At 49.3% G+C, this 15,898-nt stretch overlaps 1 protein-coding gene across 2 annotated transcripts; it reads left to right on the top strand.

The window, feature by feature from the left end:
- The first annotated feature begins 4,143 nt into the window (after positions 1-4,143).
- On the top strand, positions 4,144-15,665 carry SLC66A1 (solute carrier family 66 member 1). Of its 2 annotated transcripts, XM_073601558.1 has the most exons (9): positions 4,144-4,296; positions 4,472-4,649; positions 5,052-5,249; positions 7,697-7,826; positions 8,316-8,403; positions 10,893-11,044; positions 12,018-12,110; positions 13,808-13,993; positions 14,333-15,665. In XM_073601558.1, exons 3-9 carry the CDS (start codon positions 5,056-5,058, stop codon positions 14,441-14,443), a joined length of 954 nt encoding a protein of 317 aa, XP_073457659.1. In that variant the 5' UTR covers positions 4,144-4,296; positions 4,472-4,649; positions 5,052-5,055; the 3' UTR covers positions 14,444-15,665. The 2 variants fall into 2 exon arrangements, with proteins under 2 accessions (XP_073457659.1, XP_073457657.1); XM_073601556.1 differs by having other exon boundaries at positions 4,163-4,649.
- The last annotated feature ends 233 nt before the right edge of the window (positions 15,666-15,898 follow it).

The following is a 15,898-nucleotide window of genomic DNA, read 5'->3' as shown; positions in this document are numbered from 1 at the left end:
TGGGGGCCCTTCATAATGAGCACAGGGATGGGGGGAGCCCCTCATAATGAGCACAGCACAGGGATGGTGGGGGCCCTTCATAATGAGCACAGGGATGGGGGGAGCCCCTCATAATGAGCACAGCACAGGGATGGTGGGGGCCCTTCATAATGAGCACAGGGATGGGGGGAGCCCCTCATAATGAGCACAGCACAGGGATGGTGGGGGCCCTTCATAATGAGCACAGGGATGGGGGGAGCCCCTCATAATGAGCACAGGGAATGTGGGAGCCCCTCATAATAAATTCATCATAACGAACATTCGTAATTGTTACGAAAAGTTAACAAATGTAACGAAAATTTGTATTTCGTACGAATCCAAATTGAATTTCGGACACGAATTACAAAATACGAATTAATTCTAAAACTAAACTGAACCAAACAAACTTATTGATGGCGCACACGTCTAGCCGACAATTGTGTGCCGTTAGTATGCAAGACAAGATCCTGGCACACGCCCTTTGTTGGCTCGGTTGGCCAACAATCCGATCATGTGTACGAGGCTTAAGAATACATAGACAGGTGAAGGGGCAATCACAACAACAGAAAGGCAACAAACGGGCAGCTGTAAAAATATATATACACAAAAAAAAATAGGAAATTGTACAAATATAGGGACAATGAAGGGACAACTGTGGCAATAAAAAGGCAACAAACAGGCAAGTGTAGAAATATGAGGGCAACAAATGGGAAATTGTAGAAATAGATGGTCAACAGTTGAGCAATCACTATAATAGGCGAAAATTAAAGGGCAACTGTCATAATACACAGGCAGTTGTGACAATGCACGGGCAACACATAGGCAATGGTGGCATTGTGCGGGCAACAAGAGATGTGCTCTGTAAATTTCTGAGAGCAGATTTCGATAAGCGTTTTGGCCGGAGAGATGATGAAGTCAGAAGTATTGAAGCTGAGGATCGGCATGACAGACGGGCAGCACTCGTTCTCAGAAGGAGGCGACTATTTGCAGCCTTCGAATTTCACCGGCATGACGGGTTCCCTTTAAAATCTTCCATCGGGACTCGTCACGGCCATGTAGGCTCGGTGCCCATCGGTAACAGAGGGGTTAATCGCGCTGGCTGTCACTTCCCCCGCAGACATCGCGTGCCTGTGACCGGTGACACATAAACAAACAAGGAAGTTGGAATCTTTGGTCAGCACTTTCAGATCGACTCTGAACCCGATTCCAGAGACAAAAATACTCATTCATAACGACATTCCGGATCGAATCGCGCCGCCTTCACCACTGCCGGAGACAAGATCGCCATTTATTTATCCTACATTGTGTGATTCCAAATGTAGAGCTAAAGGCAAAACATTTTTTTTTTCATTTTGGATAGAGCAAGGAAGGGTTATAACCCCTGTCAGGTTTTTTTTTTTTTTGTGTGTGTTCATCTGTATCCCCATTGAGGAGATTTCCCCTTCACTTCCTGTCCCATAGCCAAACAGGAAGTGAGAGGAAATCCTTCCACAGTGGGGGAGGGGGATCCCTGGTTGTCACCAGAACTAGTGTCCCCCCCATTGTGGAAATTTCCCTTCACTTCCCATCCAATGGCCAAAACAGGAAGTGGGAGGGAAATCACACCAAAGTGAAGGAATCCCTGGTGTCCCCATTAGAAGATTTCACCTCTATTCCTGTTCTGGTGACAACCCAAAATATGTGATAAAGGTAAACAAGGACACATAGAGAAGGTGAATCTTCCTAAAGCCATACTTGGATCCAAATTTGGCTGATTCAGCAGGGACTGGACGAATTTCGATCCAAGTACAAGCAGGCTATTGGCCATCTATTGGCTGACTTGTGTGCAACCGGCCTGTCAGGTTTTTCCTGAACAATCAGCACCGCCAGCTATAACACCGATCATTGTATTCTGAGGGCGGGAAAGGTTCCCTGGCAGCAGAACAGAGTAGCGCATTGGGGGGGGAATCGGTTCTTTTTTTTTTCAAACTCGTTGATTAAATGAAAAAAAAACAAAAATTAATAAATAAAACAATTTTTTTAGTTGTTACATTTTTTGGGGAAGAGGAATAAAATATCAAAATATAACTATTAAGAGATGACAACAATTTAAGTATATATATATATATATAGTTACTCACAAAAGTAAGTACACCCCTCAGTGACATTTGTGTAAATCTTTTCTTCTCTCTTTTCATGTGACAACACTGAAGAAATGACACTTGTCTACAATGTAAAGTAGTGAGTGTACAGCTTGTATAACAGTGTAAATTTACTGTCCCCTCAAAATAACTCAACACACAGCCATTAATGTCTAAACCGCTGGCAACAAAAGTCAGTACACCCCTAAGTGAAAATGTCCAAATTGGGCCCAAAGTGTCAATATTTTGTGTGGCCGCCATTATTTTCCAGCACTGCCTTAACCCTCTTGGGCATGGAGGTCACCAGAGCTTCACAGGTTGTCACTGGAGTCCTCTTCCCCTCCTCCATGATGACATCACAGAGCTGGTGGATGTTAGAGACCTTGCGCTCCTCCACCTTCCGTTTGAGGATGTCCCACAGATGATCAATAGGGTTTAGGTCTGGAGACATGCTTGGCCAGTCCATCACCTTTACCCTCAGCTTCTTTAGGAAGGCAGTGGTGGTCTTGGAGGTGTGTTTGGGGTGGTTATCATGTTGGAATACTACCCTGCGGCCCAGTCTCTGAAGGGAGGGGATTATGCTCTGCTTCAGTATGTCACAGTACATGTTGGCATTCATGGTCCCCTCAATGATCTGTAGCTCCCCAGTGCCGGCAGCACTCATGCAGCCCCAGACCATGACACTCCCACCACCATGCTTGACTGTAGACAAGACACACTTGTCTTTGTCCTCCTCACCTGGTTGCCCCCACACACGCTTGTCACCATCTGAACCAAATAAGTTTATCTTGGTCTCATCAGACCACAGGACATGGTTCCAGTAATCCATGTCCTTAGTCTGCTTGTCTTCAGAAAATTGTTTGCGGACTTTCTTGTGCATCATCTTTAGAAGAGGCTTCCTTCTGGGATGACAGCCATGCAGACCAATTTGATGCAGTGTGCGGTGTATGGTCTGAGCACTGACAGGCTGACCCCCCCACCCCTACAACCTCTGCAGCAATGCTGGCAGCACTCATACGTCTATTTCCCAAAGACAACCTCTGGATATGACGCTGAACACGTGACCTCAACTTCTTTGGTGGACCATGGTGAGGCCTGTTCTGAGTGGAACCTGTCCTGTTATACCTCTGTATGGTCTTGGCCACCGTGCTGCAGCTCAGTTTCAGGGTCTTGCCAATCTTCTTATAGCCTAGGCCATCTTTATGTAGAGCAACAATTCTTTTTTTCAGATCCTCAGAGAGTTCTTTGCCATGAGGTGCCATGTTGTACTTCCAGTGACCAGTATGAGAGAGTGAGAGCAATAACACCAAATGTAACACACCTGCTCCCCATTCACACCTGAGACCTTGTAACACTAACGAGTCACATGACACCGGGGGAGAGAAAATGGCTAATTGGGCCCAATTTGGACATTTTCACTTAGGGGTGTACTGACTTTTGTTGCCAGCGGTTTAGACATTAATGGCTGTGTGTTGAGTTATTTTGAGGGGACAGCAAATTTACACTGTTATACAAGCTGTACACTCACTACTTTACATTGTAGACAAGTGTCATTTCTTCAGTGTTGTCACATGAAAAGATAGAAGAAAAGATTTACAGAAATGTGACTGAGGTGTACTTACTTTTGTGAGATACTGTATATATATATATATATATATATATATATATATATATATATATATATATATATTTCCTTTTTTTAATTAATGCATTCTCTGTGCACTTTTTTTCTGTGTTCACATTTACTTTTATTTTTCACTTTTGCTGTTCGGTTTTTGCGCACTGCACTTCGGGCTCTGATAATTAAAAAAAGGAAAAAAATATATAAAATCAAAAAAAAAAAAAAAAATGTTATATATACTTTAATTTTTGTCATCTCTTTATAGTTAGTTATTTTTTGATATTTGTATCTTTTCTTTTTCCCTCCGGTGTTTAAAAATATTGACAATATGCAGGTGATCGACGTTCAGCACAAAACCAATGCTGAGACCAGCCCCTCCCCCCCAGTGGTGACATCATCAAGGAGTCATGTGACAGGGCGCAGTCATGTGACCCGTGTGTAATCCGGGGACACAGGAGAAACAACAGGAAGAGAGAGAGGAGTGTGGGGTCAGGAGCCGGCGAGCCGCACACACATATATACATTTATTTATTACAGGTTCTTGTATACCGCTGTCAATTTACGCAGCACTTTACATATATATTATACATTCACATTATATATATATATTTATAATAATATACATTGTAGCACAACAATTTATAGATCACAGGAGACGGATACTGCAGTCACATTATTATATTGATACATTGATTTATAAATTGCTACACAGATTGATACATCGCTACATATTTTGATACAATGGTTTACTGATCAATACCCGGATCGATCATTCGATACCCGGATTGACGCACAGGCAGTGGCGGAGTTCAGGACGGTACAACGGAGATCGAATATGAACTGACAACTGTGACAGCCGTCTGTATCCTCCTCTCTACATGACAGTGCAGGTAAGACGGGTCACCGGGGTCACCATCCGCCCGGATCCCCGAGTTATAGAGTCATCAGGATGGCTGGAGGCTGCGAGTTTACTCCTACTGACCGATATTATTATTATTATTACTGGTATTGCTAGTTAAATATCTCATATATAGTTAGTAATTTATTTAACTGCTTTATATAGCTCTGACATATACCACAGCGCTGTACAGAGAACACTGAGCCAGTCACATCGGTCTTTGCACCAGAGGAGCTGACACTCTAATGTCTTGTATGTCTAAAACACTTTAAAGGATGATGGTTCTCCTTTAAATCTTGCTCCATATCAGCCATACATTGTCCCCTTTGAATATTTTTTGGCTCTCAGCTGATTGCCCCCTCTGAGTTTCTTGTAACCCCCCGTGTTGTTTCAGGTCAATGGACACTATGGACGCATGGCTCAGATCCTGGGGCCTGGAGGCTCCGTTGCCCCCCAGGAACTTTTCAGATTGCCCCAATGGCACTGAGTGGGTGTGGAACACCTTTAAGGAATGTGCGTCGGACGCACGGGACCTGGCCAGCGTCCTGCTGGGGCTCATCTCCATCTTCTGCTTCATCTTCTCCTCCTTCCCGTGAGTATTCAATCGCTGACTCGGCTCTGAGGTTCCCTATCAGCTGTGATATGGCTCAGGAAGAGAGTGTCGCTGACGTAGACATTTTTTTGTTGCTGACATAAGCCGTCCCGCTGCATAGAGTGTCTGTAACCTTTATACACGAGAGGAGCAGAATCACCGGGGCCGTTCATTGGACATCCTCCCCCTACGTTCCTCCCTCTACGTTCCTCATCCTACTGTCCTCCCTCTACGTTCCTCATCCTACTGTCCTCCCCCTACGTTCCTCATCCTACTGTCCTCCCCCTACGTTCCTCATCCTACTGTCCTCCCCCTACGTTCCTCATCCTACTGTCCTCCCCCTACGTTCCTCATCCTACTGTCCTCCCCCTACGTTCCTCATCCTACTGTCCTCCCCCTACGTTCCTCATCCTACTGTCCTCCCCCTACGTTCCTCATCCTACTGTCTTCCCCCCTACGTTCCTCATCCTACTGTCCTCCCCCCTACGTTCCTCATCCTACTGTCCTCCCCCCTACGTTCCTCATCCTACTGTCCTCCCCCTACGTTCCTCATTCTACTGTCCTCCCCCCTACGTTCCTCATTCTACTGTCCTCCCCCCTACGTTCCTCATTCTACTGTCCTCCCCCCTACGTTCCTCATTCTACTGTCCTCCCCCCTACGTTCCTCATTCTACTGTCCTCCCCCCTACGTTCCTCATTCTACTGTCCTCCCCCTACGTTCCTCATCCTACTGTCCTCCCCCTACGTTCCTCATCCTACTGTCCTCCCCCCTACGTTCCTCATCCTACTGTCCTCCCCCTACGTTCCTCATCCTACGTTCTCCATCCTACTGTCCTCCCCCTACGTTCCTCATCCTACTGTCCTCCCCCTACGTTCCTCATCCTACTGTCCTCCCCCCTACGTTCCTCATCCTACTGTCCTCCCCCCTACGTTCCTCATCCTACTGTCCTCCCCCCTACGTTCCTCATCCTACTGTCCTCCCCCTACGTTCCTCCCCCTACGTTCCTCATCCTACTGTCCTCCCCCTACGTTCCTCATCCTACTGTCCTCCCCCTACGTTCCTCATCCTACTGTCCTCCCCCCTACGTTCCTCATCCTACTGTCCTCCCCCCTACATTCCTCATCCTACTGTCCTCCCCCCTACGTTCCTCATCCTACTGTCCTCCCCCCTACGTTCCTCATCCTACTGTCCTCCCCCTACGTTCCTCCCCCTACGTTCTCCATCCTACTGTCCTCCCCCTACGTTCCATCCTACTGTCCTCCCAATATGTTCCTCCCCCTACGCCCCCCCCCCCCTACTGTCCTCCCTCTACATTCTCCATCCTACTGTCCTCCCCCTACATTCCTCCGCCTACGTTCCTTCCCCTACGTTCCTCATCCTACTGTCCTCCCTCTACATTCCTCCGCCTACGTTCCTCCCCCTACGTTCCTCATCCTTCTGTCCTCCCCCTACGTTTCTCCCCCTACTGTCCTCTGCCTACGTTCCTCCCCCTACGTTCCTCATCCTACTGTCCTCCCCCTACGTTCCTCATTCTACTGTCCTCCCCCTACGTTCCTCATCCTACTGTCCTCCCCCTACGTTCCTCACCCTACTGTCCTCCGCCTACGTTCCTCCCCCCTACGTTCTTCATCCTCCTGTCCTCACCCTCCTGTCCTCACCCTCCTGTCCTCACCCTCCTGTCCTCACCCTCCTGTCCTCACCCTCCTGTCCTCACCCTCCTGTCCTCACCCTCCTGTCCTCTCCCTCCTGTCCTCTCCCTCCTGTCCTCTGCCTACATTCCTCCCCCTACTGTCCACCTACCTACTTCATCCTACTGTCCTCCCCCCTGCATTCCTCCCCCTGCATTCCTCCCCCTACTGTCCTCCCCCTACTGTCCTCACCCTATGTTCCTCCCCCTACGTTCCTCATCCTACTGTCCTCCCCCTGCGTTCCTCCCCCTGCTGTCCTCACCCCTATGTTCCTCCACCTACATTCCTAACCCTACTGTCCTCACCCATACATTTCTCGCTCTACATTCATCACCCTACATTCCGCTCCCTACTGTCCTCCCTCTACATCCGTCATCCTACGTTCCTCCCCCTACGTTCCCCTGCCTGCGTTCCTCACCCTACATTCCTCACCCAATGTTCCTCACCCTACTGTTCTGCCCCTACTGTTCTCCACCTACGTTTCTCCACCTACGTTCCTCCACCTACGTTCCTCCACCTACGTTCCTCACCCTACGTTCCTCACCCTACTGTCCTCACCCATACATTCCTCACCCTACATTTCTCTCCCTACTGTCCTCCCCCAATGTTTCTCACCCTACATGCCTCACCCTACTGTCCTCACCCTTGTGGGGTAAATGGGGGGGGGGGGGGGGGTGGGAAGTAAATGTATATTTGTATGTTGTGTTGAGAGCCTGGCCCCGGGTGGGGTCGTCATCACCCGTCCTCTCTCCTTGCAGGCAATACTACAGGTCATGTAAGACGGGGAACATGGACAAGGCTCTGTCTATCTGGTTCCTGTTGGGGTGGCTGGCCGGGGACACCTGTAACTTTGTAGGGGCCTTTCTGTCACACCAGCTGCCAATTCAGGTAAGTGCCGGAGTCGTTGCTAAATACAACGCAACAATATTGTTACATTGTATTGATGATGTATGAATAAAGCCTCTACGTGCTGCCTGCAGGCTTCCTTCATACACTGGAACTATCCCCATCTGAGCTAATCAAAGAATTCTCTTTTTTCAACCGCTGCAACATGTTGCCATGACCCACTCCCCTCCCCCCACCCCAAATTCCCGCCAAACCACATTCCATCCAAATCCAGTGACACGTTAGTGGGGGGTGGGGCCGAGTCCCGCTGTCTGTTTCTGTTCTGTTTTATGTAATCTTTAGGCCTAAAATGATTTCTTAAATGTGTGTAAACAACACAAAAAAGGCTCCAAGACTTAAGTGGTTATAAAGTTTTTCTATCTAGCTCCCGTTGGTGTGAATGAGATCCTCTTGGGCGGGGTTATTTCAGTACAGAGGAGGAGCCATTACACCGCCCCCTCGGATGTCTCCTCATTCTGTCTCCCTCTACAGGTATACACAGCGATTTACTACGTGGTGGCCGACCTGTTTATGCTCTTCCTCTACATCTACTACAAATATCGCAACCAACAGACCAGCCGTGAGTATGCGCATCACTGCGGCCATCTTTAAAGGGAACCTGTCACCTACTTTAAACTGTGAAAAATAAAATTGCTGAGTAAGAGCCGACGGCTGTGGCAGTGCGCCGCTCCTCTCTCCTGTCAGCCTCTAATCACCATAGATAGATTCTTGCATGAATCTATCTATGGTCTCTGCTGAGACCCCCTATTCAGGTGTCCGGCCCCTTTTCGGTCACCGGCACCTGAATTACAGCGGTGGGGGTGTTTTTTGGAAGCACCTGACTAGAGCCGTAGGCTCTAATAGGCATCCTAAAAAAGTGAGAAGCGGGCGCAACGCTGTGCGTTCCTTGTCACTCAGCTCAATGTTAGCAAAGCCGAAGGAATTCGCTTTGATAACATGGACCCGCCTCTCAGCCAATCAGGTTGCCGGGTCTGTTACCGGTTGCCTGATTGGCTGAAATGTCAGGACAGGAGAAGACACATGGAGGGGAGAAGAAGCATGGAAGACACCGTTCGCCGTCACCAGCTGCCCCACTGAGACAGGGTAAGTGCCGGGCAGATGGAGAGCAGGCGGGGATCACATTGGCAGCATTGGATGGCACAGTGGCAGCATTGGGAGCATTGGATGGCACAGTGGCAGCATTGGGAGCATTGGATGGCACAGTGGCTGCATTTGATGGCACAGTTGGAGCATTTGATGGCACAGTGGCAGCATTAGATGGCACAGTGGCAGCATTAGATGGCACAGTGGCAGCATTGGATGGCACAGTGGCAGCATTGGGAGCATTGGATGGCACATTGGGAGCATTGGATGGCACAGTTGGAGCATTTGATGGCACAGTGGGAGCATTTGATGGCACAGTGGCAGCATTGGGAGCATTTGATGGCATAGTGGCAGCATTGGGAGCATTGGATGGCACAGTGGCAGCATTAGATGGCACAGTGGCAGCATTGGATGGCACAGTGGCAGCATTGGGAGCATTGGATGGCACAGTGGCAGCATTGGATGGCACAGTGGCAGCATTGGATGGCACAGTGGCAGCATTGGGAGCATTGGATGGCACAGTGGCAGCATTGGGAGCATTGGATGGCACAGTGGCAGCATTGGGAGTATTGGATGGCACAGTGGGAGCATTGGATGGCACAGTGGCAGCATTTGATGGCATAGTAGAAGCGTTTGATGGGCACAGTGGCTAAAATTGATGAGCACAGTGGCTGCATATCATGGCACAGTGGCACCGTTTGATGGGCAGATTTATAGTGGCTGCAATTGATCGGCACAGTGGCACTGTTTGATGGGCACAGTGGCTGCATTTCATGGCACAGTGAGGCTGCAATTGATGTTTTTTTTTTTTTAGAGTTTTTTAATTTGTTTGCGCCCCCCCCCCAAAAAATTTTGAGCACTGGGCGATGCTACAAGGTGCTGCCATTGCCCATTACAATCAAAAGAGCCGTGTGCCCCTCTGATCTCGGTTTCACTTTGTCACACATTTTTGGCCTCCCTGACTTTAGGCCCCGCCCACCTGAGGACCTTATAGAATGCTTTCACAGAACAGGGCGGGGCTTAGTCAAGTCGAGAATTAGTAACAATGTGAAACTGGAATCGGAGGGGCACACGGGGGAGGGATTACGGCTTTTAAGCTGACCATCTTGGTTACTATCAGATTGTACAAAGCTACAGGGATGGTCCAATTCCACATTAATGGCCATTGTGTGTGGAAATGGGGGGGGGGGATTTATATTAATGTCCATGCGGGTTGGGGGGCAACTCCCTATTAATGACCTTTGGGGTGGAGAGGGGAGGGGGCATATCCATATTAATAACATTTGGGGGGACATATGCATATTTAATGACCCTGGTGGGGGGGGGGGGGCATTTTCATATTAATGACCTTTAGGGAGGGGGGGCATTTCCATATTAATGACCTTTTGGGGAGGAGGGGCATTTCCATACGAATGACCTTTGGGGGGGGATTTCTATATTTAGGATCTTTAGGGAGGGGGGCATATGCATATTTATTGACCTTGGGGGGGGGGGACATTTCCATATTAATGACCAATGGTTTTGGAATGGGATCTGAATCTCTGTTAGACCATCAGATTACATTGTTTTGGTATCTACAGCTGGCCATACACTATACAGTCTGATTGTACAATTTCCTTTAGCTTTACCAAAACGATGTAATATGAAGACAAACATAAACAAATCTTGGTAATTAATCGGGCCATTATACTTTATAGTTGTTGGTAGATCTGAAGGAGATTGTACAATCAGATTGTATAGTGTGTGCCCAGCCTAAAGGTCACCACACAGGTTGCAATCTCTGTCCAATCAACTTCAGATCTACCAAAACAATGTGATATGAGGACCCACCTAATCTATCCAATCAATTTATATCAAATCGGACCCTTGGTAGATCTAAAGGAGATTGTAACATGTGGTGAGTTTTAGGGCGATTGAACAGAAATTGTACAATCTGTAGAATAAAATCTCTTCTCCCATTCACAGCGTCTCTCATCGTAAACGCCATCGGTGGATTTGCTCTGATTGGCTCCGCCGCTGCTCTGTTCCAGCTGGGAGATTCTCGATTGGCCGCCATACACTACCACAGCTCGCCCGGGGGGCGACATTTGCTGGCGGCAGATCGCTCTGATGCCGAGGTTTGTATTTTATGGGGACATTACATTCGATTTCAGTGGAAGAGCCAGAATTCCCCCCGACTGGCTGCAGTTCTCCTCCTTTTCCTGGCACCGGCCCGCTGAAATCCCCACAGTTGCCGGCAACAAAAGTTTTGAATCTGTGGCTCTAAAATTACAGACAGTATGCTCCTCCCTTCCGGCCCCGCCCCTTTCACTGCAGCCAACACAAACAGTGATTGGCCTCCTCGTGGGATGGGACAATGATTGGCTCTCTTTATGCTTTTCCAATCCAAGTGCCTGCATCATTCTGTTTTTAGCCCTGATGAAGAGGGGACAGGGACTGGCCTCCTCAGTGACTGGCCTCCTCGCGGGACGGGACAGTGACTGGCCTCCTCGCGGGACGGGACAGTGACTGGCCTCCTCGCGGGACGGGACCTTGACTGGCCTCCTCACGGGAGGGGACCTTGACTGGCCTCCTCGCGGGACGGGACAGTGACTGGCCTCCTCGCGGGACGGGACCTTGACTGGCCTCCTCACGGGAGGGGACCTTGACTGGCCTCCTCACGGGAGGGGACCTTGACTGGCCTCCTCACGGGAGGGGACCTTGACTGGCCTCCTCACGGGAGGGGACCTTGACTGGCCTCCTCACGGGAGGCGACTGTGACTGAGCTCGAGGGGATTTGTCTTCATTTCCTGTCTCCAGATACAACAGGAAGTGAGAAGAAATCTCTACAAGTGAGGGAAATCCCCTCTTAGACAGTAGTCCCCAGAGAAAAAAAAAAAAACGGTAACATTTTCGATTTCCTGTAAAAAATTCACTCTCTTGCACAAACTGAGAGGATGAATCTCACAGAGAGCAATAAAAACCTGACAGAGGGCTGACCCTTCCATACTTCATCCAAAAGTATAATAAAAAATGAGATCCATTTTAAGCTGTTCTTCGTGTGATCAGTAGATGACCCTCGTGTAAGTTTTTGTGTCGTGTGTCTTCCAGCCGTTCACCACCCAGGAGATCATTGGCTGTGTTATCGGTTCGGTGTCCTCCGTCTTCTACCTCGGCTCCCGCCTGCCGCAGATCATCACCAATGTGAGTGCCATTCCCTGGAAACCCCATTATTTCAGAATGTTCCATTTATTATTTTTAATTAATGTCAACCGAATAGGTAAATATACACTACATGGGCAGACGCTTGTTGGTCCTCCTCCAATGATGGAGTTGAGGTGTCTCCAGTGAAGGGTCCTGGTAATACTCCATCATACAAAGACATTGTAGACAATTCTGCTTTCCAACCTTGTAGTATCAGTTTGGTGAAGACCCTTTTCTGTCCCACCATGGCTGTCCCCTTGTGTACAAAACCAGTTCCATAAAGACATGGTTTGACAGTGATTAACCTCATCTCGGGAAGAGACAGTAATTGGCCTCATCGTGGGGCGGGATGGTGATTGGCCTCATCATGGGGCGGAACAGTTATTGGCCTCCTCGTGGGACGGGACAGTTATTGGCCTCCTCGTGGGACGGGACAGTTATTGGCCTCTTCGTGGGACGGGACAGTTATTGGCCTCTTCGTGGGGCGGGGCGGTGATTGGCCTCCTCGTGGGGCGGGGCGGTGATTGGCCTCCTCGTGGGGCGGGGCGGTGATTGGCCTCCTCGTGGGGCGGGGCGGTGATTGGCCTCGTCGTGGGGCGGGGCGGTGATTGGCCTCGTCGTGGGGCGGGGCGGTGATTGGCCTCGTCGCGGGGCGGTGATTGGCCTCGTCGCGGGGCGGTGATTGGCCTCGTCGTGGGGCGGGGCGGTGATTGGCCTCATCGTGGGGCGGTGATTGGCCTCGTCGTGGGGCGGGACGGTGATTGGCCTCGTCGTGGGGCGGGACGGTGATTGGCCTCGTCGTGGGGCGGGACGGTTATTGGCCTCGTCGTGGGGCGGGGCTGTGATTGGCCTCGTCGTGGGGCGGGGCTGTGATTGGCCTCGTCGTGGGGCGGGGCTGTGATTGGCCTCTTCGTGGGGCGGGGCTGTGATTGGCCTCGTCGTGGGGCGGGGCTGTGATTGGCCTCGTCGTGGGGCGGGGCTGTGATTGGCCTCGTCGTGGGGCGGGGCTGTGCTTGGCCTCGTCGTGGGGCGGGGCTGTGATTGGCCTCGTCGTGGGGCGGGGCTGTGATTGGCCTCGTCGTGGGGCGGGACGGTGCTTGGCCTCCTCGTGGGGCGGGACGGTGCTTGGCCTCCTCGTGGGGCGGGACGGTGCTTGGCCTCCTCGTGGGGCGGGACGGTGCTTGGCCTCCTCGTGGGGCGGGACGGTGCTTGGCCTCCTCGTGGGGCGGGACGGTGCTTGGCCTCCTCGTGGGGCAGGACGGTGCTTGGCCTCCTCGTGGGGCGGGACGTTGATTGGCCTCCTCGTGGGGCGGGACGTTGATTGGCCTCCTCGTGGGGCGGGACAGTGATTGGCCTTCTCATGGAACGGGACTGGTATTGGCCTGCTTATTGGACAGGTATTGGCCTGCTCATGGAACAGTGGGTGATTGGCCTCCTTGTGGGGCGGTGATTGGCCTCCTCATGGAACGGGATGGTGATTGGCCTCCTCATGGGACGGGACTGGTATTGGCCTGCTCATGGGATGGGGCAGTGATTGGCCTAATGATAGCACTAGACAGTGATGGGCCTCCTCATGCAATGTGACAGTGACAAGCCTCATCACGAGACAAGAAAGTGAATTGTTTCATTAAGGGGTGGGGCAGTGATTGGGCTCCTCATGGGATGGCACAGTGATTGACATCCTTTTGTCTTTGCAGTTTCGGAGACGGTCCACAGAGGGTCTTGCTCTCTCTCTCTTCTGTATGATAATTTTAGGTAACTTGACCTACGGCCTCAGCATCCTCCTGAAGAACCCAGACAATGGGCAGTCAGAAGTCGATTACATCAATCACCACCTGCCTTGGCTGATCGGTAGTCTTGGGGTCATGAGCATGGACTGCATTGTATCCTTTATCACATACAGCTATAATGTTGATGTCTGTCCTTGCAGTGTACCTTCCTGCCACCACAACAATGTAGTGCAGCCATTGGCTAATGGTTGGGGCTTATTTATAACAAGTCACAGGTATATTTCAACTCCATTTTTTTATGTAATAAGAACCCTATATTTTAGAATATCTCCACTTTTGTCTCAACAATTTAACTAAAAATGAGAAACGTTGAGAAATATCTGCATTTCTCTCCAAAGTCTTTCTGCTTAGGAAGTTCTCACCTGTCCTAATCCGCCGTTATAAAATGAATTTTGTTACCTTCCAAGTTGCTTTTTCCTGACTCCAACGCAGATTATCACCCAGTTTTGCGTGTTTGGCGCGAAGCGGTCAGAAGCCGGTGAGCCTGGAGAAAGGGAACCCCTTCTGCATGCCGACGGGAGGGCTGCGCACAACGCCAAATGAGGAAACGCACACACCGCTGCTCATGGTACTTCTTCTGGCCAAACCATCTCATCTCCCCATCAAGGCGACCACTGGTGGTTCCTTTTCGTGGACCTCCGAAGATTCAGCACAGGCTGCGTAGCCTAATTTCTGGACAGCCATACCTCACTGCCACCGCCGCTCTGGGCTGTAGTGTAATGATTTTAATTATTTTTCACGATTGACCTTTTTATAGACTTGAAGACTTTATCAGGGGTTCTCTGAGATACATTTCTTCTCCATTTACGGAAAGGGGGCTGTTCAATGACAGGCCTCAGCTCATTAACTTTTATAGAAGAGCCAAGGGCTGAAGCCATCTCTGAAACCAGCCATGCTCTTATGAGCAGGTTCTCAGAGGAGGCACCTATCTAGCTCCACGAGGGACTTCTGCTAACACCTCCCCTAATGACTGGTTTGTCTCAGAACTTCTGGTTTCAGATAAGGGTTCAGACAACTCCTGTTGAAGATTTAGAGCTGAGGGATGTAAGTTAATGAACTGAGAACTTGAATAGTTATGGGGGGGGGGGGGGGGGGAATGCTGCCACAGATACCTATTCAGTTCCATGAGTGACCATGGTGGCACCCCTCTTAAGGAATGGTCCATCTTAGGACTTCTTAGGGCTTAGATGAGGACTCAGCTCCTGGTGCTCCTCTATAAGTTAAGGAGCTGAGGACTGGAATGGCCTTTTCTTTGGGGAGCAGAGTTTCCATTTTTTCCCCCAGAATCTTTTTAACCCCTTCCCCCACCTCACACTAGATAATATAAGGGAACAGTTTGATATTTTAGACCACTCATTTAATTGGAAACTCTTTTAATGTACACAATAATTTTTTATTTCTTGCTGCGAGGGTTCTATTTCGGTTGAGATGCCAAACTGCCAAAAAAAAAAAAAGGGAAATTTTTGTTTACGGAGGTCTGGGAGCACTTTACATTATTGTCTGGTTTTTCACAACCAAATTCAGAAGGGACCGAGAACGATTTAGGGACGCGGAGGGATTTTTTTTTTTTTTTGGACCTGTAAATTGATTTAGAATCCCAGCTGTGCTGCTTTTTGAATTAGGGACAAAAACATTAAAAACAGTTATTAAAAAAGTTCTTCTGTAGCGCGGTTTACAGTGCTGACAACATTGTAAACACAATATTGCGTGTTTTTATATGTGTGATCATCATAATTTGAAATAAACAATATTGCGTATTTATAAATTTGGTTTTCTCTGTGTGATATTCATAATGACCACAAGAGGGCAACATATACTAATTTTACTAAGTTTTGTGTTTTTTTTTTTTTTTTTTTTTTCAAAAAAATGACTATAAATGGTAAAACCTGCGGTCTCCTGGTCAGTCTCGGGGAGACATCCTCCTGTCTACAGGTCAGCCTAAAGCGGGCTCCACGTTACAATCTGATTGTATGAACCTTCTTTAGATCAACCAATAAG

Source organism: Aquarana catesbeiana, linkage group LG10, assembly GCF_042186555.1.
Source record: "Aquarana catesbeiana isolate 2022-GZ linkage group LG10, ASM4218655v1, whole genome shotgun sequence".
Classification (NCBI taxonomy): domain Eukaryota; kingdom Metazoa; phylum Chordata; class Amphibia; order Anura; family Ranidae; genus Aquarana; species Aquarana catesbeiana.
This window is presented reverse-complemented; position numbering and strand designations above follow the sequence as displayed.

What these genes read in the sequence shown, in the direction of transcription:
- SLC66A1 (XM_073601558.1), top strand. Translation starts at nt 5,056, where the DNA reads ATGGACACTATGGACGCATGGCTCAGATCCTGGGGCCTGGAGGCTCCG. An exon ending in CAGATCGCTCTGATGCCGAG is followed by an intron (nt 11,045 to 12,017) that starts GTTTGTATTTTA and finishes TGTGTCTTCCAG; the next exon opens with CCGTTCACCACCCAGGAGAT. An exon ending in TCATGAGCATGGACTGCATT is followed by an intron (nt 13,994 to 14,332) that starts GTATCCTTTATC and finishes ACTCCAACGCAG; the next exon opens with ATTATCACCCAGTTTTGCGT.